General features: G+C 42.5%; 2 protein-coding genes and 1 non-coding gene across 4 annotated transcripts; 2 read left to right on the forward strand and 1 right to left on the reverse strand.

The window, feature by feature from the left end:
• Window positions 1-163: 163 nt before the first annotated feature.
• Window positions 164-15,922, forward strand: phka2 (phosphorylase kinase, alpha 2 (liver)). Of its 2 annotated transcripts, none has more exons than XM_035160078.2 (32): window positions 164-447; window positions 556-645; window positions 2,101-2,259; window positions 2,719-2,766; window positions 3,132-3,300; window positions 3,516-3,598; window positions 3,913-3,993; window positions 4,116-4,214; window positions 4,306-4,452; window positions 4,648-4,701; window positions 4,856-4,978; window positions 5,074-5,169; window positions 5,545-5,652; window positions 5,886-5,964; window positions 6,171-6,305; window positions 6,382-6,491; window positions 6,633-6,777; window positions 7,127-7,205; window positions 7,294-7,448; window positions 7,543-7,713; window positions 8,274-8,383; window positions 8,473-8,609; window positions 8,696-8,858; window positions 9,461-9,540; window positions 9,650-9,728; window positions 9,821-9,950; window positions 10,126-10,227; window positions 10,788-10,906; window positions 11,315-11,338; window positions 13,422-13,655; window positions 13,743-13,943; window positions 14,102-15,922. In XM_035160078.2, exons 2-32 carry the CDS (start codon window positions 568-570, stop codon window positions 14,273-14,275), a joined length of 3,672 nt encoding a protein of 1,223 aa, XP_035015969.1. In that variant the 5' UTR covers window positions 164-447; window positions 556-567; the 3' UTR covers window positions 14,276-15,922. The 2 variants fall into 2 exon arrangements, with proteins under 2 accessions (XP_035015969.1, XP_035015958.1); XM_035160067.2 differs by lacking the exon at window positions 11,315-11,338 and adding an exon at window positions 11,800-11,853.
• Window positions 10,501-10,587, forward strand: trnar-ucu. Its single transcript is given in 2 exon segments — window positions 10,501-10,537; window positions 10,552-10,587. It is a non-coding gene; the product is annotated as a tRNA-Arg (tRNA).
• si:dkey-163f14.6 lies at window positions 15,904-23,226 on the reverse strand. Its single transcript, XM_035160091.2, has 9 exons — window positions 23,096-23,226; window positions 22,844-23,017; window positions 22,511-22,675; window positions 20,990-22,096; window positions 20,472-20,624; window positions 18,806-18,928; window positions 17,734-17,943; window positions 17,301-17,417; window positions 15,904-16,669 (listed from the first exon to the last, which is right to left on the reverse strand). The coding sequence occupies exons 1-9, from the start codon at window positions 23,142-23,144 to the stop codon at window positions 16,515-16,517; spliced, it is 2,253 nt and encodes a 750-aa protein (XP_035015982.2). The 5' UTR covers window positions 23,145-23,226; the 3' UTR covers window positions 15,904-16,514.
• Between the last annotated feature and the right edge of the window lie 650 nt (window positions 23,227-23,876).

A 23,876-nucleotide genomic window follows, 5' to 3' on the forward strand; every position in this document is an offset into this window, starting at 1 on the left:
CTTCACTCAGCTGCTCTTTTCCCCCTTTTCTTTTACTTTATTTTCCTTTAATAGTATTTTTATATAATAATACTAATACATGTGCATTGCACATCTATGACCACAGTTTAAAACCCCTAAAGGTGAAATGTAGATGTCATTTAGCGCCCCCTGTCGTCACCAAATCAAACAACAGGAACAAAGTGTATTGTTTTTTTCAGTATGGATGAACAGTTTAACACAGACGGTGTGTTACTGTGAAACGTCACGTGCTGTCCTCTCCAGGAATCGAACACTGTGACCGGAAACATCTCTGTGTGTTCATGTGTGTGTGCTTGTGCGAGCTTATGTCACAAACAGCTGGATGCTACTCGGCTAGCAGGCGTTAGCAGAGCTCAGCCCCTGCAGAGCGGCGGAGGAGTCCGGTCAGATCCGCGCTGCAGCACCGGGAGCTACGGTCACTGCACGGTGGGTCACGGAGTGTGTTACCACGTAGACACGAGTGTAGTGCTGCAGAGACGTGCTCACCGGTGTGTGTGTGTGTGTGTGTGCGTGTGCGTGTGCGTGTGTTTGCAGTGATAGGCGAGCATGAGGAGCCGCAGTAACTCAGGAGTGAGGCTGGATGGTTATGCCAGGCTGTTGCAGGAAACCATCCTGTGCCACCAGGTGAGTGTGGTCCAGTCAAACACACACACACACACACACACACACACACACACACACACACACACACACACACACACACACACACACACACACACACACACACACACGTTTGTACTTATATCTTAGTAAGGACACTCATTGACACAATACATTCCCTATAGCCCCTCACCTAATGCCCTACCCTAACCTAAACCTAAATTCTTACCTTAAAACAAAGTCTTAACCCTCAAATGTCAACACACAAACACACAAATGCTGCCACTAACCAGAACCATGTTATTTCGCTCCACATCATTTGATTATTTGATTTACCTCCCCCGAACAATTATCGTCATTACAAATCAAAAGATTGTTTAGTTTTTTTAATTTTTAGAACATCATCATCATTGCTATCATTATTTCCTGAACAGATTGTTGTCCAGTCAGCAGTTAAATATCCACAGATGTTGAGATTCTATAATAAAATTCTTGGAAACTAGCAAATGTCCACAAGTCAGATGTTGTGGCGACTGCATCAAATTAATCAATTACTTATTTCAGCTTCAGTGTTCTGTTTGTTTTCAGTCTCTTTGTGGAAATAATGAAACTGCATGCAAATAATTACTTCCCCTTGGCCTCTCATAAGGTTTAACCTGCTACCAGAGTACAAATATCACTGAGTACACGTCCTGACTTGGAAATCTTAATAGCATAAGATTTATGGATTTGCTTCAAAGTACACTGACGTTCCAAAAGTGAAAGCAACACTTAGCAAAGCACATTCATTTCAGAATAAAGTACATAATGTAACTGAGTTACAACTATGTAACGCTCAGTCTGTCTGATATGCAAGTTAAAGTACAAGTACTTGACCTTCAGTTCAGAATACTTTCTTTCCACCACTGCTTTTCATATATTTGTGATCCTCCATCTTTTCCTGATGTTTTGTGGTCTCTATAAGTTCAGGTTCAGATTCAACCAGACTGAGCTGCATAGAAATAAACAAGGCGTGTCCAAAGTTCAACCCCTGGAATAGACTGAGGACCAGAGAACTATGCAGCTTTATCAGTGTCAACAGCACTGTGACCCACAGCTTCCACGGCTGATAGGAAACAGGGCCAGCTTTTCTTAGAAAGCATCTGTATGCAGAACTGTAGGTGGACAGTTTGGGCTGTGGGAAGTCTTGAATTAGCATTTTGAAATTTTTGTGATGATGGTTTTATGGGCAAAATTATATATCTGTTAAAAATGATGAGCAGTAGCTGTAAAGTAGTTTTCCACGAGTGTTTTGTAAACCCTGTGGAGTGTATTCAGGTGGTTAGGAGAACCCACCAGAGACGCAAACACCTCCAGGAACATTTTCATTTATTGTCAGACCTTCTCTGATCTGAATTTCAGAAGCTGATCAGTAGAAAGACAGTTGCTCGCCCTGTCCTTGCTGTAAATTAAGCGTGCATGTGCGTGCTTGTGTTTCAGAACCCAGTGACAGGTCTTCTGCCCGCCAGTACCCAGAAGAAGGACGCCTGGGTGAGGGACAACGTGTACAGTGTCCTGGCCGTGTGGGGGCTGGGCATGGCCTACCGCAAGAATGCAGACCGCGATGAAGACAAGGCCAAAGCCTACGAACTGGAGCAGGTGTGTTTGTGACGGAGAGATTTGATAGATTTACTCTTTAATAGAAAATCTATTAATTTAATACTTGTTGTGTCTACTTAGTAATAAAAATGATGAATTGCAGTTTTTATTTGACTCAGTTTGGTTTAATAATACAAAACAGAAGTATTTATTACCATAACATATTTTAATATTATTATTTCATCAAGGTTATAATGCCACTGAAAGACAGTAACTAATAATACTGAAGTTTTACTAAGTTTACACACAATGGCATGTGACGTTACAACAATCAAACCACAGTGATCATACATGAAATCTGAAAGATAAGGAAAGTGTGAAATAAATGCAGACGGACGTGATTGTCTCCTCACTGAATCACAGAGTAACATCTACTGGACTAAACACGGGAAACAGTTTGGATAATTGGGATGTTTAGTTCGTTTAGCTGTTCACTGATGAGATGTTGTTGCTTTGCAGAGTGTGGTGAAACTGATGCAGGGGCTGCTACAGTGCATGATGAGGCAGGTACGTCAGCACAGCATTCATTTGTGTTTGCTCACAGAAACGTCACGTGGTGGCAGGAAATCCACTCAGCCAGTGTTTATGTTCTGAGAAACCAAAGCTTGTTATCTGGGGCATTTTGGTATTTAAACAAGAGTGATTCATGTGAACAGCTCAACCTGGTGTCTGGACACAGTCAGTTACTATCTGCACAGGCAGGTCAAACTATGTTGTTGATCAGAAAAATAAACTAATGATTATCGATATGTTTGTAAACTAGGAAAGAGGCTTCACCGTCTGCTGCTGGGATATTTATATATGTTTAGTGGAAATTTAACACCACTGAGTTCTCTGTTGGAATTTGCATTCATACGTTCATTTGCTTTCAGGTGGCCAAGGTGGAGAAGTTCAAACACACCCAGAGCACAAACGACTGCTTGCACGCCAAATACGACACGCCCACCTGTTCCACAGTGGTGGGGGATGACCAGTGGGGGCATCTGCAGGTGGATGCCACCTCCATTTACCTGTTGATGCTGGCTCAGATGACAGCGTCAGGTACAGCAGTGATGCAGAGCGGTGCCCTTTCTCTGTGTTTGTCTTCTTAGAGTATATTATTTTTGGAGATCCTTTGGTATAAAGTTGGTATAGATTCCTTTCTGGCTACACTACAGGCTCTCAAGAGGGACAATCTGAATATCCAAAACACACATTTATTATGCAAGCGGCACTGAACATGAGTTGGCTGCTGAGTGTGTGTCGTTATCGTGCAGGTCTTCGTATCATCTCTAACCTGGATGAGGTGGCCTTCATCCAAAACTTGGTCTTCTACATAGAAGCTGCCTACAAAGTGGCGGTGAGTAAGATTTAGGTTTGGGGAAGGGTTTGCGAGAGAACAAGAGTTTGTGGATGAGAAAATGATCAGAGTGAAACATCACGCAACCAAATCTCAGTTGAATTGTGGGTAATATAGGTGCCATGGTTCTGTGGTACATGCTGCATCGATTTATATGAACTCTCCATCATGTATCTGACAGTGAATGTAGTGCAATGCCAAACGAATGGAGTACTCTTTTAAATGTGACACTCAGAGCTACAGTGCAGAGAGAACAGCAGAGTTCAACGACTGGAGAATATGCTAAGAAATTAAGTAATTTCTTCCTCATGCAGGATTATGGGATGTGGGAGCGAGGTGACAAGACCAATCAGGGCATTCCCGAGCTCAATGGCAGCTCCGTAGGAATGGCTAAGGTACAGCAGAGTCCATTTGTTATTGTCAGCGTTCATTATTCACAGTACATTTAAGAACAAAAGTAGAAAGTGCTGTGTAAAATGTCTATTGCTGCCTGGGGTTGGGGATGGGGGTGTTGCAGGCTGCTCTGGAGGCCATAGACGAGCTGGATCTCTTCGGCGCTCACGGAGGACCGAAGTCAGTCATCCATGTTTTGCCGGATGAAGTGGAACGTTGTCAGGTACCTCTGAATTTCCCTCAAGCCTTCTCAATATCCTCGACTGCTCATCTCCTTTTTATTCTGCTCAGCTTGTCGGTGTGATTTCCCTCAGTCCATCCTCTGCTCCATGCTGCCAAGAGCTTCCACTTCCAAGGAGATCGACGCCGGTCTTCTGTCGGTCATCTCCTACCCGGCTTTTGCTGTGGAGGACGCTGACCTGGTGGCCATCACCAAGTCAGAAATCATAAGCAAACTGCAGGTACAGTCTCAGATGGAGAATCAAATAATTGGTGGTGGACGACCATAGAAACAGTACACAACTCAGCATTTTACCATATAAATTCCCTTGTATGTACAGTCAGTAGGCAATTTTCATATTTAAAAATTAACAAATCACCTACTGCGTACAGTACATATCAGTCATAAATCTTGCGTTCTTTGGTATCATTGTCAGGGTCGGTTTGGCTGCTGCCGCTTCATCAGGGATGGATATCGTTGTCCTAAAGAGGTGAGATATTCTGACTATATGCTATAAACGCTCCACAAGTATCTAATGAGTGAGGATGTTTTCAGTGGATGTGATACACAAGGTGTTTGTAAGTGAACTGTGTGGAGTTTAATTTGAGCTGGAAGGTTTAAGTTCCGTGCTGTTGTGTCACTAGGATCCCACTCGGCTGCACTACGATCCTGCCGAGCTCAAACTGTTTGAGAACATCGAATGTGAATGGCCTGTTTTCTGGACGTACCTCATCCTGGACGGAATTTTTACCGGAGACCAAGTGCAGGTGATAAAATCAAGTGCAACCGTCCACATAATGTTTCTACTGTGTGCACACAAGTATGCAGCCAACTTACTTCACTTGACTTGTACTTTTCACAGGTTCAGGAGTACCGGGAGGCCCTGGAGGGCATTCTGATCAGAGGGAAGAACGGCATCAAACTTGTGCCTGAACTTTATTCTGTACCAAGCGACAAGGTATCACATTTCCTGAGTGCAGCACCATAAAAATGTTTTTGCAAGTTGTTTTTACAAGTTGTCATGAAGTATACTGTGTTTGATTTAGTTGTGTGTTCCTCAGAGATGCTGGAAGTCAGTTTACACCATAATTAAATGGCCAACAACATTTTACAACAGTTTTATATAATTTCACACAAAAACAGACAGCAAACTCTAACTTATTGTATCTCAAAGCAGTAAAGTTCCATATTCAGTGGACGGTTCACACACACAATGCAGGTGTATTCCTCATCCGAAGTGAACGTCAGATAAAAAAGTTTTTGTCACAACTGAACCACTGTAGCTGTATAATCAAGCATTCAAAGAAGAATGAGAACATTGTCCCTCTGACAGGTGGAGGAGGAGTGCAGCAATCCTCACTCGGTGGACAGAGTGGCCATGGGGCAGCTGCCGCACATGTGGGGACAGTCCCTCTACATCTTGAGTTCTCTTCTGGCTGAGGTATTCACACAGTACTCTTAGTGCACCACTTCAAATCTGCACAAGCACCTGTTTTAACTGACTCACAAATCAGGATAATGTGGATTTTATATTGTCAATGAGGAAAAAGGGCGTTAATATACGATGTTCTCAGTAAACAATGAAGCCCTACACACCACAACTCTTACCGCAAAACCACTGCCATCGTGTTCCCCGTCATTATTCACCGTTTCTCTGTCTCTTTCTACAACAAGGGTTTTTTAGCACCAGGAGAGATAGACCCCCTCAACAGGAGATTCTCCACAAACTTCAAGCCAGATGTTGTCGTGCAAGGTTGGTGATCGATGCATAGTTGTGTCAGAAGTTGGATTAAAATCAGATTTAGTTTCTACTTACCACTCAAGTTTTTTTATCCTATTAGAGATTTGTGTGAAATGTGGTCATATTTAGCTTGTAAATTATGGCCCAAAACATCTAAACGTTTGTGCCAAATTGGAAGAAATTCCCTCAAGGTCTTTTCTTGTCTGTCTTTCTCTCAGTTTGTGTTCTGGCCGAGTCGGACGAGATCCAGGAGCTGTTAAGTGATCACGGGATAACGGTCCAGACGATGTCAGAGGTTCTGCCCATCAGGGTCATGCCTGCTCGCATCCTGAGCCATGTCTATGTCAAACTGGGTAAATAAGCACAAAGCGCTCTTTTCCTTAGTCAATATGTTTTGGTCCGTAGTGACATCATGTGTCGTTATCACAGGAAACTGCAAGAAACTGGATTTGGGTGGGAGGCCCTACAGACACATCGGCGTTCTGGGAACATCCAAATTCTACGAGATCCGAAATTGCTTCTATATATTCACCCCCCAGGTAAAACTAGCATGATATGTTCAAAATCAAATCAACAAAGCTATTAAGAAGGAGGCAGTGATGAATTCTAACCTTTAATACTTTGGTTTCTCTCTCTCTGCCTGTTCTGTTCTGTTCTTCCATGTTGTTCTCACCGTCCAGTTTCTGGATCAGCATCATTTCTACCTGGCACTGGACAACCAGATGATTGTGGAGATGTTACGAACAGAGCTGGCCTATCTCTCCTCTTGCTGGAGGATGACTGGACGACCCACGCTCACTTTCCCCATCACCCGCACTATGCTGGGTAAAGAGAATATCAACCAAAATGCTTAATGGGTCACAGGGGATTTTTTGTTGCAATACTTTGAATGACCACTGGGACAAGTTGGCAGCCAGGTTGAGTAGCAGTTTTGTATCCACCCATAGACAGTTTATAAAAATAGTCGTAGACTCCAGATTTTGTTGTACAGATTTGGAAATTAGATTTTGTTTTAATGGAATTGCTGATGTGTGAAACCTTCTGGCATTTAACTTTAAATGGCAGTGTGCGGTATCTGGGTATGAAGCTGTGATCATGAAGATACATACTGTATAATCCCATGTTTGTCAATTGATCTTTGTACACTGACAACTTCTTTACTTTTTACGTCCAGTTGAAGATGGGGATGCGATTGATCCGTGTATCCTAGCAACCCTCAGGAAACTACAGGATGGTTATTTTGCCGGAGCGAGGTCTGTCTCCATCTGTAACACAGAACATCACACAATTATATGCTTTTACATGTGTGTTGTGGTAATTTTTGTGTGGATGTTACGACAGGGTGCAGATGTCCGACCTCTCCAGTTTCCAGACAACTTCCTTCCACACTCGTCTCAGCTTCCTGGATGAAGAGAACGATGACAGCTTACTCGAAGATGAAGACAAGGACGAGTATGGAGACGAATATGAAGAATATTACAAATGTGGGCCCTCAGGTAGTGTTAAAGAAAGTGTGTGTTTCTTTCAGTCGTATTAGATTAGTTGAAGTTGAACTGTGTATAATTGTGGTGTGTTTGTATTTAACTCCAGAGGGCTCAGACGACATGTTTGAGCAGTACCTCACGCAGCTCCTCCACAGCACCAACACCAAGAGCCATCTCCCTCCCATCCAGAGGGGCCAGCACCATGTCTTCAGTGCAGAACACACAACAAGAGACATCCTGTCTCTTATGGCCCAGGTCCAGGGCCTGAACCTACCCAGTGAGTCAGCCTTTAAAAACTTGGATGCTGGTGCAAATACCTGGGATGAGGTTCTGATATCAAAGCCACTGTATTTTAATACATTAAGGGATACAAACACATTTTCCTTTTTAAAAAGGGACAAAAGTTCACAAAACACAAGTTTGTTTGTATTATTATTATTATTTTCTTTAGTAGCTGGTTGCACACAGATTTCATGGCCAAAGACTTATTAGATAAATATGTGAACATACATATATCTATGACTAGAGCAATCGTCCTCCAACCAGAAGGTCTGCGATTTGATCCCAGTGCCCTTCTTGTGATCAGGGGTGGATTTAGGGCCTCTGGTGGTAATTATAAAGGACGACAGAGCATGTGGGATTTGAACCGGTAACCTTCTAGTTCAGATGCCAATACTAATCACTACTCCACCGTACCACCTAGAAGCCATAAATTCATGTGTACAAAACAAAATACAAATACAAAGTCTCAAAAGCTCTATTTAGATAGATATAATACCAACTCACACAATGTTAGTACAACAGAATTAAATGTTTTTTGGTGTGTGTGATTTTCAGAGTCTACCATGTACCTGCCTGTGGCTCCATTCAAGAGCAAACACCGCAGATCTCTCAACCTCCTCGTGGTTCCTCATTCTCAGCACGGCTCACATGCAAAGCAGCACAAGGTGAGTGCAGCAGATCCTTCATCGAGCAAACACGTCTCTGTCGTGACTTCACCGTTGATCTGAGGTGTCACACTCTCATCCCTCACAAGCCCCACAGCGTCGCTGATCTGCACCTGCCTCGAGACTCTCAGGGCAACACAGACTTTGCGTCGTTGGCGAGGCAGCTGAAAGAGTGTCCCACTCTGCAGGACCAGGCGGACATCCTCTACATTCTCTACGTCATGAAGTACGGACATGTAGAGAACTGTCAACACACTGATTAATGGAAGCTTATGTCACACCTGAACAATGTGGTTTTCTTCTCATGACCAGAGGAGCTGATTGGCTGGTGGAGCTGTCAGGTCCTGGGCAGGGTGGGCTGAGCGTGCGTTCTCTGTTGGAGGAGCTCTATGTTCAGGCTGGAGCCTCTAAAGAGTGGGGTCTCATCAGATACATCTCTGGAATACTACGCAAGAGAGTGGAGGTCCTCGCAGAGGTCAGTGACGAGTCATAGTGGCCGGAGGCATCGTGTTTTCAGGTCATCCATCCGTCCCGTTGTTGTGAACACAAAACGTCAAGCTCACCTTGAGGGAATTTCTTTTCTTAATTCACTTGGACTCAAAGAGGGCAACCTTGCACAACTGTTTTTTGCCTTGTGTACGCATTTTTTGAAAAACACCTGCAAAAAATGTTGCAAAAATTTGGACTAATGGATAAACTGATTAGATTTGAGTGGTCAAAGGTCAAAGGGGAAGCATGATATCTCAAGAAGTTCCTTAAATTTTTGACCTGTTCTCATTTGGACTCAAAGATTTACTGTCTCTCTCTCTGCCTCTGCTGCCCTGCATCAGTATCACTGCCTGTGGAGTCAGCACCTCCACCATCCTAGCTTCCAGGTTAAGGGATAAAGATATTTTAAAGGAGGTTAAAGATAATTGCTCATAACTCCTTATTGCATCTATGCAATACTACCTGAGGGAGAGATGAAGTTGGAGCCTGAATTCCAAACTATATGTTCTGCTGCTGTGATAAGCACTGCAAACGTGAGCTGTCTGTTACTAATCTCACTCCCCCTTTATATGTCTGTCTGTTCCTCAGGCCTGCACGGATCTGATCTCCCATCACAAGCAGCTGACTGTGGGTCTACCTCCTGAACCCAGAGAAAGAGTCATCACAGTGTAAGTCCTGGTAACAGGTAGCTGGAGTTATTGAGTGCTCACGTTAAGGCTTTGTTGAATTAATTAACACACAATAACTAAACTCTTCCTCCTCGGTGTTTCCTCTCAGGCCACTTCCTCCCGAGGAGTTGAACACACTCATCTATGAGGCCAGTGGTCAGGACATCAGTGTAGCTGTACTCACTCAGGTACGTCCATACACTGTATATAAAGAAGTATGTCTATAACCTTGTGGACCTGACATGTGACTTTTATCTGACATGACGTGTTTGTCATACAGGAAATCATGGTTTATCTCGCCATGTACGTGCGCACCCAGCCTGCTCTGTTCGGGGACATGCTTCGGCTCAGGATTGGACTCATCATGCAAGTGATGGCCACTGAGCTGGCCCGCAGCCTGCACTGTTCTGGTAGGAGAACCAAGCATGTTTACGCACCACAGGTCGAACTTTTCCTAATAGAGCTCACACATTATGCAACTTAGACTAGAAAAGTGCGATATAAAGGAAGTTTATTATTATTACTACACACAACCCTGAACATACACAAAGAGTAAAAATGAAAAACTGTGCGACTTGTTTCTAGGGGAGGAGGCATCTGAGAGTCTGATGAGCCTGAGTCCGTTCGGCATGAAGAACCTCCTGCATCACATCCTCAGTGGCAAAGAGTTCGGGGTGGAGAGGAGCGGTGAGTCTCACCTTTTTCCCTGTCTCTCCTTGGGTCAGTTTGCATTAGTGGGCATTGAGATTTAAGTGAGAAGTTTAAGAGAAGAAAATAGACCATGAAAAAGGGTTAATGAGCCACAAAGACATATTTCAGTCTGCACCAGTGCACTGGACAGACTGATACTGCCGTCACCTCACCCTCACCATTCTCTTCCCATATATATACATGTGAAGGAGCTGTGGTATGCCATTTCGAAGCATTTGGGAATGTTGGGGGCAGGGGGTGTGTGTGTGAGGCTCTGTGGCGCAATGGATAGCGCGTTGGACTTCTAGGTTGACCGAAGGCATTCAAAGGTTGTGGGTTCGAGTCCCACCAGAGTCGATAGTCCAAACTTTTAATCTGTGATACTGGTCTATTTGATCTGGTTGTTTTCTCCAACTCTGCAAAGTGCCGTCACTGGGCACAACGCCAGATTCCACCCCCAAAACTATAATTAGAAATAGCAGTAATTCCTATGTCAGGAAATTATCTATACAAGTTTATGGTGTTTTTTCTCTTTGGTTTTTGTCTCTGTTCATCAGTGCGACCGATCCAGTCTACAGCCACGAGTCCGGCCATCTCAATCCACGAACTCGGCCACACTGGTGCCACCAAGACAGAACGCACAGGAATACACAAACTGAAGAGTGACATAAAACAGGTGGGAGGCACAAGTCTATCTATCTATCTATCTATCTATCCTTCTGTCTATCTATCTATCCGTCTGTCTGTCTGTCTGTCTGTCTGTCTGTCTGTCCGTCTGTCCGTCTGTCTATCTATCTATCTGTCTGTTCGTCTATCTGTCTATCTATCTATCCTTCTGTCTATCTGTCTGTCTGTCTGTCTGTCTGTCTGTCTGTCTGTCTGTCTATCTATCTATCTGTCTGTTCGTCTATCTGTCTATCTATCTATCCTTCTGTCTATCTATCTATCCGTCTGTCTGTCTGTCTGTCTGTCTATCTATCTATCTGTCTGTCTGTCTGTCTGTCTGTCTGTCTATCTATCTATCCGTCTATCTGTCTATCTATCCATCTATCTATCTATAACAGTCTTCTGTTTTTGGTTACAGCTGGATGACTCTCGGCCGCTCAGTGTGGGTTGAATTTGATAATAGTTTCTAGCATGTGACTGTTTCTAACGTCTTCCTCGACGACCGCCTTCCGCCTAAATCCTGCTTATAAAGCTGTCGTAACATTTTGTGAGCCACAGCGCCCTCATTGCTGGAACGTCTTCCACTTCAGTAGGAAAACATGCTTCGCTTCTCTGATTTGTATTTTTGTAGAAGAGTGTTAAACTAATGTTTTTTCAATTTCATGAGCTTGTGAACAATCCAGAGCTGGAATCAGCGCAGCCTCATCTCTCTTTTGTCAAAGTATTTCACCATAGATTTGTCATTTGTTTGTCTCATTATTTTATTAATATCTTGTAAAGTTATTTTCACTTCACAGATGGAAACATTATGCTGCTGTACGGCTGCAGCGTCATCATGGCTGTAGTATGAGAACCATGTGTCCCATCTCAAACTGCTCTCTGTCATCTGTCATCCATGTGTAGATCATCAGCGGGGGTCTTTCCTTAAGTAGCAATGTCACCTCTCCTCGCTCCACGGTAAACCATTCCACCTCATCTGCTTCAAATGATCTCGCTTTGTTCTGCACGGGGCCGTTGTAGTTAGAATGTATTTATGTTTTTTTTAATCCAGATTTTACGTTTTATTTAGTCACTTAAACATTTATGTGCATTTCTGCATGTGAGGACAACATTGGTGGTATTTTACCTTTTTATTATTACCAGACTAAATAGACAAAAATCTGCAATTAATGAAATCTTCTAACAAGTGTTATCCATGTCGTCAAAGTAGTGATGTAGCTTGAGTCAGTGGCACAAAACTCCATCACTATTTATAAACACACACACACACTGAAAAAATGGTGTTTACCAACTTAAAAATAATTTTTAATCAGTTTATTCAGTTCAAGTTAACAAGTTATATTAACGCAATTGTTAACTTTAATTTGAAAAAAATCAATTTGAGTACAACTAACAATTCTGTTTTCAGTGTAGGAAAGAGTTATTGATCTTGATGTACTAACTGTTGAAAACAATGTCAAGCACTTTGATTTGAAAAGTGATGTATTAATTAAAAATGTATTATTATATCAAGCTGTGGCTACACAGATAGCACTTGGCCCTAAAGCTAAATTCACCACCATCTTTTTAAAAAACACACACACAGAATAACACCAGCCTTGTCCTCTAATGTGTCTGCTGCACTGTGTTGTAATGTCAAGCATGTCTGACTGCATGAACAGCTTGATGATAGAAAAAGTGATAACAACTTTATTTTATGTGCATGTGTGTGTGTGTGTGTGTGTGAGAGAGAGATGACTGACAACTTTATTTTGTTGCCGTAAGACAAACCTTTCTATGCTGTTACTCTTGTCAGTACAATAGACACCAATACTCTGATATTAACCCAATACAGACAATAGTCTGAATAAGTCACCAACATGTAAACAGCATTTTCTGATGACCATAACCCAGTCATACACGGAATAAGCAATAATCAAAGTGGAGTATTCTGACCTTCATTGCATTATGTAGACATCTATACGTCTTAATCGCATCATAACGTCCTACCAATGCCCTGGGTTCGAATGTAAACAAGCAGTAGAAAATAATGTTAATGTGAGTCATAATCATTTGCTATGTAAAATGTAAATATTATATTTGTAACTCATGTTAACATCATAATCAAAATAATGTCTTATTCAGAATAAGGTCAGTAGTTGGAATATTGATCTCCATGTAAACATAGTATCTTGTAAAACGTCTGTTTATGCATCAGGGGCTGAGATGTAGTAAAACTGATTGAATTGAATTTAACGGCTCCTAATTGTTCTCTCTTTGATTTTACACATCAAAGTCTATCCATAGCTCCTGGGGAGTATGACTTCACATGTTGAAAAAAATTTGTTAAATTCCCTCAAATTATGTCTCTCAAGTCAAATATGCTTTGGTTTGAAGAGTGAACATTTTCCTGGATGGTGCAAAGACTACTGTCAAGGGCAATGATAGATGTGAGGAACACATTTAAAATACATGGAGATAAGGTCGGTACACTGTGCTGATGTGGTCCATTAAACATGTTGTAACAGCTTCTTCTCCTGCCACAGCGTTGCAGCAGCCCTTCCACCCCCAGTGGAATCCTGTCCCCTGTGGGTCCCGGTCCAGCTGACGGACAGCTACACTGGGAGGAGAGGCAAGGCCAGTGGCTGAGGAGACGCAGGCTGGACGGAGCTATCAACAGAGTACCAGTGGGTTTCTACCAGAAGGTCTGGACGATCCTGCAGAAGTGCCACGGCCTGTCCATTGATGGATATGTGCTGCCGTCTTCTACCACAAGAGAGGTAGCATCTCGCAGACATGCAGCTATAGATGGATTTACTATCTTCTAGGTGTGTGTGTGTGTGTGTTTAATTCTGGTTTCTGTGTAGATGACAGCAGGAGAGATTAAGTTTGCGGTGCAGGTGGAGTCTGTCCTGAACCATGTCCCTCAGCCAGAGTACCGGCAGCTGCTGGTGGAGACCTTGATGGTTCTCGGTTTGGTCGCTGACGTGGATGTTGACAGCATCGGTGGCATCATCTATGTGGACCGCATCCTGCATTTGGCCAATGACCTCTTCCTCAACGACCAGGTTCTACTGCCAGCATCAGATACAGTTTTAAAGCTTATTTATGCTGCCGTAATGTTGTTAGGCAATACATCCACTAGAGGGCAGCACAGAGGTTGTGAAAATGTACCTCTTAAGAATGTATGTTTTTTTGTTGACCTTTTCTTCTTCTACGTCCCCAGAAATCTCACAGCGCCAGTGATTATTTCCTCGAGAAGGATCCGGCGACCGGGATCTGCAACTTTTTCTACGATAGCGCCCCCAGTGGCAGCTTTGGAACCATGACGTATCTGTCCAAGGCGTCGATCACGTATGTCCAGGACTTCCTGCCAAGTTCCAGCTGCCTGATGCAGTGAACAAACACCTATAAACACCTGGAGAGACGTTTCTATAACTAAAGTGTCAACTGGACAAAGTCAGCAAAGCTTCTCATTATCAGCTCGTACAAGTCGTGAGATGCTTGTGAGTATTTACTCAATAAATAATCAATAAACTCAGTAGCTTTGACACAATAATGTAACATCCTAACCTAGGCAGCTGATTGCAAACCACTAGTTATGTATTTGTTTTTTCTTAAGGGTCCAGACTGTGAACGTATTTATTATTTAAACATGCTTTACGGGACTCACTAACATGCGTTTTATTTAAACTGAAATTTGAAAAGATATCATTTCAGTGTTCTTAGTGTTGTTTGTGAGAATATTATATAAACAGTCTGATAGTTGAATAGGTCATATGTCCGGTGGTTATCAGAGGAAACATTTCTATCATGTCTGCACAGAAAATCAATAATCTGTACTTTTAAATTTGGCCTCTGTTTTGTTTATTTAATAATATAATAATTAATAAATCTGTATCTATGCATACAAATGAACCCAGATCTTTTCCTCTGATAGCTTCCAGGTTCTTTATAAGTCAGTGCTGATGATACTAAATATTAACATGTATGGGAACAAGAATCTCTTTGAATGCCAGTGTGTTTTTGTTCTTGTGGATGTGCATGATTGTCACCGCAAGTTTTTACTACTGATATGGCGACTCAACATATTTTATTCATTTGTGCACAGTGAAGTTAGGTTGTTTGTGGTATGTTTGGGTCGTGTTTGATAGAATACACAGTATTTTCTCTGTGTGTGAGTCGTATACAGTTAATTTGTGAAATATTTCAAACTCCTTCAATATAAAAATATATTTTTTCCCTCATAAATCTATATTGTATTTAGACACAATCGGTTATTTAGCTCAGGTGCCTCCCGTCTCTCTTGGTCATCTTTAAGATGTATGTACATTTTGACTGGAGTCCACCTGAGGTAAATACAGGATTTGCCTTTTACACCTCTTACACCTGACAATGCAAATCAGAGCAAAAGCCAAGCGGTAACGCAGAAAGAACTTGAATTATTTGGATCTGCACCAAACTACAAACGTACAATATCAGCCCCCTAAACATGACAGATTTGTTTCATCAAGATCCACGAATAATTCTCTAGTATTGTAAAATGAAAAGGGTCAAAGGCAGCTCCTTCGACCTCATGGCTTGGTTTTAGTTCTGCTTTGTATTGTGAACTATGAGACCTTATAAAGACACGTCTTGAATGTGAGGTACCTAAAAGACTTTTAAGTACCATGTCAAAAGGTCTGAAAATATAATAGTATCTATCTAAGTTATTTCTTTTTATTTAATTTGCCAAGAATTTGTGAAATTCTCTGTTTGCTTTGTCATTATGGGATATTGACAGATACCGTAAGGCTGCAACATATCGAAATGTAAAAGAATTGAAGGGGTCTGAATACTCTCTGAATGCACTGACTGTATATGTACAGAATGAAGTGGCCATGCAGCCAGATGTTGGTAAAGTGACAGAGGTCCAGGATGTTTTGGATAAGGTGCTTGTAAGTGTGAGATAAGTGTGACTTCACTTTAACATTAAACAACTTTTATCTCTGTGCTTTGATGTTCAGAGCCAAATCGCAGGAAACAATAAAATGTTCATATATTTTAATGCAGACTCGTACTCATATCATTGACATAAAACCAATAAAAGAAAAATAGAGGTATTTAAAAATTATTCTGTCATTATGATTTATTTAACTTTTATAAAACAGTATGCAGATGATCCATTTATTTACAATGCAGTTCCCTTTCATCTCCATCCCAAAGGTATCTTTATTATGTCATTTAAAATATGTTCAGACAGTAATAAAGTCAATGAGCAATAACGGTTCTAGCCTATCATGAACTTATTTATGTATTTGGCTTTTGGACATTAGCCGTACTAGGAGCTCTGATTGGTGAGACTCCTGCCAACGTACAACAGCTAGCCAATCAGAGCTCCACATGCTGCTCTAAGGGTTGGACCATTTAATTTTTGTTATTTATTTAACACATACTTAAATATGTCAAAAAAAAACATTCATAAGAGGGATAACAAATATTATATATTCAGAAACAAATTGATATCGGAATATAAGAAAACGCAGCATAAGAAAATCATAATTTTTTGAGTTGTGTTTTACAATGCATCACTTAAATTACATTTTAATGACTAGTGGAAGTGTCCCGGCAGCCATGACATGTCACTTGTGTTTTCCACCTCAGCCTGCAGTGGTCGCTGTGGCCCTTGGTACACATTTCTTCCAGCTGTAAGGGGACAGGCGATGGGGGGGCGGACAGGCACATTTATATCCACCTCTTTGGTTCAGACACAGGTGGGAACAACCGCCATTCCTCCGACTGCACTCGTTAATGTCTGGAGGAGAGGAGTTTTTTTTTATTTGGTTTAAAGAGGAAATAGTTTTTTTACTACACACATTCAATTTTCATTGCTATAGATGGTGGTATGAATCTCTATGAAACTGATGAAAATAAATGAATGTTTGTCATAAAACACTATTTTGACTATTATCCATTCACATGCACTCGGTTAACTTAGAGTAACCATGGAGACAGCAACTGCTAAAACAAGATAAAAACCAAGATAAGAAGATAATTCCCTGAGCTCCGTCAAGACACTTGATTGATATGACTGTCGACCATCTCCTGTTAAATGCTTTGATGAAATGTAAATAAATGTCATTTGAGCAAATCAACACTGTTGTTTTTGTAGATTAACCTGAATATAAGATAGATAACATTTAGAAAAGGTGAACAAATTATGCCTAAGCTAAAAACATCTTTAAAAAGTCATTGTAGTTTAACAATTATCTTTTTTATTTTATTTAATATACATATGTGCAATAAGAGCTCTAACTTGTAATTGCATCATCTTTTTTCATAGTATCATGTGTTATTGTTGACTTCCTGCCATCAAACAGATAAACACTTGTATTCACTCTACTGTTACATACAGTATGTGTGTGAGTGTGCATGAGTGCACTGACCCTGGCAGCGTTTCCCATCTCTGTGGAGGGTGTATCCTCTGGGGCAGATGCAGCGGTGAGAGCCGGGCAGGTTGACACACTGCCACTCACACCTCTGCTCCTGGCACTCGTTTATATCTGTGAACAGAACCGGGAACCTCAGCATTATGTTGCCAGAGCAACACAAAAACATAATGCCCCTGGCCATTAGCTGCATGGAGGCATGTTTTCTGGTTGTCTCTCCGCCCCATTCTTAGGTTTTGGTGGTCAAAGGTTAAGTTCTGATTAGAATTTGAAGGTCAAAAACGGTGAAAAAAAAAGTATATTGACTGAAACTTGCACTGGTTGACGGAGGCAAACAACCATAGCTGTGGAAATTAGTCGTAATTAAGTTGGAGAAATATAAAGATGATTTCTTTGAAAAGATACACATTCATGGGATAGTTTTTCTTACCTACACACCCCTCATTAAGAGCTTGTGCAGTTGAATTCTCAGGTGTTGTTGGCTGCTTGCTGTATCCAGGTGGACACTCAGGGACGCAGCTGTGTCCATCTCCAGATAAGATGTGTCCATACGTGCAGGAGCATCGGTAGGATCCTGGTGAGTTGTGGCACAGCTGCATACAAGGCCCGAGCCCCTGATTAACAGCACACTCATCGATATCTGAATGAGGAAATGGACTTTAGGGGAAAGTGAAGAGGCACTTGGGCAAAGCTCGCAGTAAGGAATTAAAAATGTTTGAAATAGTCAAATAATATCAAGTCAAAATAACCCTAAATGTTGTAAATGAGAACTACTGTATCAAGGGCTCTGTAAATTTTTATAATTTGGTTTCAAAAAGGGATTTTTATTGATTCATTTCAAATTTTGATTCACGTCATGTTTTTGCGAATATAATTATTCACATATCACAGGTGAGTAACTGGGATATAGAATTTGATTTAGTCTTGTGTGACATGGAGCCAATAAAACAACGTTTACCATCATGCAAGTGGCTCTGTGTGGCTGCACAGACATAACAGCTCCACAAAACTGAAGCCAAATCAACTGTATCGCCCCCTAGTGGCTGGCGGCAGTATAGGCCATAAACCCTGCAGATGTCACATGACTGGCACGAGAATAAAAAGTCAAAGTACACACCAAATAATTTTAGGTAGTTAGTGTCACACTGATGTTTATTCAACTGTTCAGGTTTTTATGAAGTTTGGTTTTAATTGGCTAATGCTCTAAAAACTGGGTGAAACACCATGCTTTCTACAGCATTTAAAAACTAAACTAAACCCAAACTTACTGGGGGAATTAACACTGTCTGTATCTTGACTTTTTAGTTTTGTCAGTGTCCCAACCACTAACATTGATGAGGTTTCCAGGAGTATTAACACAACCAAACACACAGCCTGTTACAGCTGCAGGCAGCAAGCACTCATCCACATCTGGAAAGATGGAGTGACGTCGAAAAATAAAACACTTTGACGTAAATTACATAAACAGACACAAATATATAAATACACACAGCCACACACACCTAGGCAGGAGGTCTGGTCCGGAGCTGGCTCATGGCCATCATCACAGCCGCACTTAAAAGAACCGAATGTGTTGATGCATCTTTGGTGACACTGGTGCTGCCCATCTGCACACTCATCTAAATCTACAGACACATAGTTAAGTCACAGGTTTTTAACACACACACACACACACACACACACACACACACACACACACACACACACACACACACACACACACACACACACACACACACACACACACACACACACACACACACACACACAGACACACACACACAGCAAGAACAATTAGGTTTGAAAAGGTTTGACCGGCAGCATGGACACACACACCCCCAAAGAACAGACACACCACAACAAGAACAATTTGAACAGGTGTGAATGGCAGAATGGACACACACACAAACAAAACATTTACACACAGTCAATTTGAGAAAAGCACAAAGTCGAGGCTGCAGATGAAAGAAAAGAGCAGCAGATGAAAGGAGTCATCTCCGTCTGGATCGAGCCCCAACCTGAATCCTCACTGGTGTGTGTTTGCTTGTTTTTGGTTTGTAATGAGAAAACCACAACACAGATGTTTTCTGACTTCCTGCTCCTCACAGACAGGAAACCAGATCCTGTAGATTCAGCAAACAGCTCTGCCCTTGTTTTCCTGGGGTGGTCCTGCCAAATAAGAAAGGACCTTCTCCAACTTCCTCAAGCACCTGCTTTATCTGTATTAATGGTTCCACATATTTCCCATTTACTTACCCATCTCTAAAGAAGAAGGACGACATGATGGCTCCCCAATCGCCTCTTGAAGCTGGCTGCAGTATAAGTCATAAACCCAGCCTTTTCCATGATGGTGAATGGGACATTGGGCAAACTAAATAGTAATTTTATTAACTTCTTATCACACAAACATATGTTCATGTCGTACAAACGCAAAACTTGATTGTGATGCCGTCGCTTCGCTTGTGTTAGAAGTTAATAGTAGCTTTAAAAGAAGTTAAAAGTTAATCTCTACATCCCAGCATTGACCCAGTAAAATGGAAAATGTGATGCTGGGGCAGGTCTGAGTGAGAAACTCCAGGAACATTCTTTATTCCCAGTCCGTCCCTGATACACAGTCTATCTCTACCTATAGAAGTCAATGTGGACATAGTCTGGCCCTGAGAGACGTCTTTAGACATGAGGACCAAAATAAAAGTGGATTCTCTGTCAGACAGGAATGTTCACGAGCCTTATTTCACTGCAGTGACATTTTTAGGCTGAAAACTAAACTATAATCAGTGTGACCACGATGGCTGGACGACGATGTCTGTCAATGTGCACACTGATAATAACACTGTTGAGAAATAATATCACCACCACCCACTCCATCTCCACTGATGGCTCTCACAAATGATGGGTTGTGTGTGAGCAGGTGCACGTGTAACTGGAGGCAGTATAATAGGTAAATGTCAGAATTCTAAGTTGGGATCCTGCTGCCGTAAATTTCACAGCTCACTTATATTCGTCAGTGAGCCGTGAAACTTCAAACACATAAAACGTGAAGGAGATTCCCTGTCGTGCTGTGACACGCCTCAGTGCGCACTGTGATGTTTGGAGGAGGAGCTCCACAGAGGATTGAGGAGGAATGTTAAGAGTCACAGTGAAAGCTTTACTCATTCATGTGCTCACCCCGACATGTTTGCCCGTCATCCAGCAGAGTGAATCCAGGTCTGCAGTGGCACTGAGCTCTGAGCTGGGTCTGGTGGGAGCTCTGGTTGAGGTGATGGGCGTGAGAGCACAGCTGGGAACAGCCGCCGTTGTTCACTGAACATGGCGTCAACTCTGGAGAAGAACGGTGAGGATGGGTCAGATCAGTTCAGGGGTTAATCGGCAAGGCAGGATTATCAACATAGAAGAACAACTGTCCAGGTGCCCCAGATGTTCAGGGGCAACAAAAGCCCCAAAGTTTGTTTACAGTACTAAATACAGCGTATACCTCCGCCAAGACCCAATAGTCCCAAGTTCAATCAAGCCGCAGTAAATAAGCACATATGCATTGATATCAGTCCCGTAAATAAGGCAGATTTTTCCCACAAAGATCAAACAAAACAGTTCAGTAGTTTTTCGTACTCCTGCTAACAAATAAACAATGAAAACATTATCTCCTTCATGGAGGTAATAAGTAATGAAGCAGTGGCACTACCTACCCAAACAAACGGGTGTGATTCCGCTCCAGGTCGCCCCCTCCTGGCAGAAGCTGTGCACATCTCCATGAGCCAGTGTGTATCCGGGATAGCAGGCGTACTGTATGTAATGTCTGTACACTCCGGGACCAGGATTCTCTACATTACGGAAGTAGAAGGTCCCGTGGGGGGGCACAGGTGGGTACGGGCACACGGGTCGTCGGCTGACGCTCGGAAACAGCATAAGTGGCGTGGAGGTGGTGTTCGTCAGGAGGTTACGGAGTTCGGTCCTTTGGGATCTTGACATGTTGGTGGTGGAGGTAACATTAGGCATTTGTATATTGGACTGGGTGGTGGAGCCAGGACTTGAGGAAGTTGAGGCAGACAAGGATGGAGCAGGGGACGAGAAGGACAGTGGCGATGAAGCAGGAGATGACGTGGATGCTAAGGTCTCTCTGGGCTCCTCTTTAACTACAGAGCCAAATGACAAAGGATACTGGACGCCAGTTACAGCCTGTTGGTCTTCACCTGCAGTTTCTGAGGAGCTTGTTACCACGGCAGAGGGAGTCACATACTCCTGGAATCTGACAGGTCGACCGAATCGGACCACGGTTGGGAACGCATGCTTGAGCCCAGTGACAGTTGGTGTCTGGGCTGTTGAAATCGATGGTGGTGAAGATAGTGGTCGCTCTGTTGCTGACACTAATGATGAGGTAGATGAGACAGTAGTAGACAGATTTGATCCAGCAGGAGACATTTGAGTAACTTCGTCCTCTCTTTTTGAATTCTCGTCTGGAGCTGTTGCCTCAGTGCCAGGAATCCCAGTTCCTGTTTCCAGTCCTTGAGCTTCATTTGTCTCCTGAAGTCGAGCCTCACGATGAGCTGCACCTTTGACTTTAAAACTGGGAAACTGAACGTGCTGCTGCAAGTGGACTTTTGGGTTTGTATCTTTAATCCTCTGACTGTTGGACCTTTGCGGTGGAGTATGAGACAAAACCAGGCCAAGCTTGAGGTTTGCCTCTTTGGAGTGTGTGTTGGCCACAGTGTCGTAGTGGGATTGTTGCTGGGTCTTCAGGACCGCGGCAGCCTTTTCTGCACTGACACCTGAAACTGAGCTCATCATGTCGAACTCTAACGAGGAAAAGAGATCAAACGGTAAAGAGCTTGTTACCAGCCAGGACATAGTCTGTCACATAGAGATTCCTAAAACCTGGAAATAAGTTTCGGTGAGACTTTCTGTTTCCTCGTCCCAATGTCAATGGTTTATTTCTGTTAAATTTCGTGTAATAAGATCTGTGGTGAGGCTGACACACGCTCAATATATCATGTTTTATTCTACAACATAAAACACATCCGTCCATAACAAACCAGTGACGTTTTTATGCATCTTATGGCGTTTGCTGGTCTCCTCACTCGTCCGCCTTTACATCCTAGTTGTGTTTATACTCACACATCTTCCATACTATTACTAACTTTGTAAGAGGAAATGTGCATACTCTCTAAAACATGAAACTATTTCTCTAAGAGTTTTTTTTTTATGCTCACCTTTGCATACAGGCTTTGTGCTATTCCAGTTGTGGCCCTTACAATATAACATTGAGGGCCCAAGTAGCCGAAAACCACTATTACAGCTGAATACTGCCCAGGAGCCATCTTCATTCATGCTGCTCGTCCCGTGGGTCAGGGGCCCCGGGTGGGAGCAGCCGGAGCCTAAAAGAGGGGCAGAATATCATTATCATTATTAATATCATATCAGCCTTTGTTGTTGTCTCACTTTAAATTCATATAATTTCTCTACTTTCACCAGTAATATAACAAAATGCATCAACTGACATAAACTAAATCCAAATCCACATGCTCATGAATGCAGCTCCTCACCAACACAGACTGGTGGGTCCCGGGACCAGTGTCCAGACACACAGCTGTTGGTTTTGTACCCATGGAGCTTGTAGCCAGGATGACAGCGGAAGATCACAAACAGTCCACTGTAACGGAAAAACGTCCTCCCATTCTCCAGGTGTTGAAAACCACTGCATCCCTCAGCAGCACGAGCTGTGGACATGTCTCACAATGAGTGACTGAAGACACTGTTCATGTAAAAAACACACGTGTGGAAACAAATTGACTTACCCGAAGTGTAGATGCTGAGCAGCATGACCTCTACTGCCAGGAGCCACATATCTTATCTCAGATGGCACAACAGGACCTCTCCTAAGATTTGGAGGAGGAAGACTGGGAGGAGAAGAAAATAACTTTGAGAGAGAAAGTGGGGGGAATATATGAGAGGTTGAAAATTGAGGGGAGGTGAGATATAGTCTGGGATTACTATAGGACAGACGGGCAGGAGGGGTGAGACGGTGCAAACATAAAACACTCTGACAGATGGATGTGGAGGTATCAGGGGAGACGCTCTATTTACCTGCATGGTAATAACAGTAATGGTCGTTAACAACAATTTTGCTTTTAAGTGATGCACTTAGTTTGAGATCCCCCTTGAAATATCCCTCACCGAGCGCTGAGGTTAGAAATGATTAGACCTCCCTGTTTGTCTTTCGCTGTGTGTGTGCATGTGTGTGTGCATGTGAGTGTGCATGTGTGTGTACATGTGTGTGTGCATGTGAGTGTGCATGTGTGTGTGCATGTGTGTGTACATGTGTGTGTGCATGTATGCCTTCTGTAAAAATCTGAACCTATTATTTACTCAGGCCGACAGGATGCCTGGGTCTGTTTTACTGCTCTCACCGTGTGGTAATTACAGTGAGGGGGGTGCCAGAGTCATATGAACACACACACAGTCGTGTCTCCATGACTTTAGAGAACATTCTATTGACTTACATTAATTTCCTGAAGAATAACTCTAATTGTAACTGTTGTTACAACTTACTTAAAACCTAAACCCAACCTTAAAATG

This window comes from Hippoglossus stenolepis, chromosome 1 (genome assembly GCF_022539355.2).
Source record: "Hippoglossus stenolepis isolate QCI-W04-F060 chromosome 1, HSTE1.2, whole genome shotgun sequence".
Lineage (NCBI taxonomy): Eukaryota > Metazoa > Chordata > Actinopteri > Pleuronectiformes > Pleuronectidae > Hippoglossus > Hippoglossus stenolepis.

Excerpts from the sequence above, each read along its gene's own strand:
- phka2 (XM_035160067.2), top strand. The coding sequence starts at position 568 with ATGAGGAGCCGCAGTAACTCAGGAGTGAGGCTGGATGGTTATGCCAGG. Across the intron at positions 2,767-3,131 it reads TACAGTGCATGATGAGGCAG|GTGGCCAAGGTGGAGAAGTT; the intron begins GTACGTCAGCAC and ends ATTTGCTTTCAG. Across the intron at positions 7,449-7,542 it reads TTACAAATGTGGGCCCTCAG|AGGGCTCAGACGACATGTTT; the intron begins GTAGTGTTAAAG and ends ATTTAACTCCAG.
- si:dkey-163f14.6 (XM_035160091.2), bottom strand. The coding sequence starts at position 23,144 with ATGTGGCTCCTGGCAGTAGAGGTCATGCTGCTCAGCATCTACACTTCG. Across the intron at positions 23,018-23,095 it reads GCTCAGCATCTACACTTCGG|CTCGTGCTGCTGAGGGATGC; the intron begins GTAAGTCAATTT and ends ACATGTCCACAG. Across the intron at positions 18,929-20,471 it reads TGACGGGCAAACATGTCGGG|ATTTAGATGAGTGTGCAGAT; the intron begins GTGAGCACATGA and ends ATGTGTCTGTAG.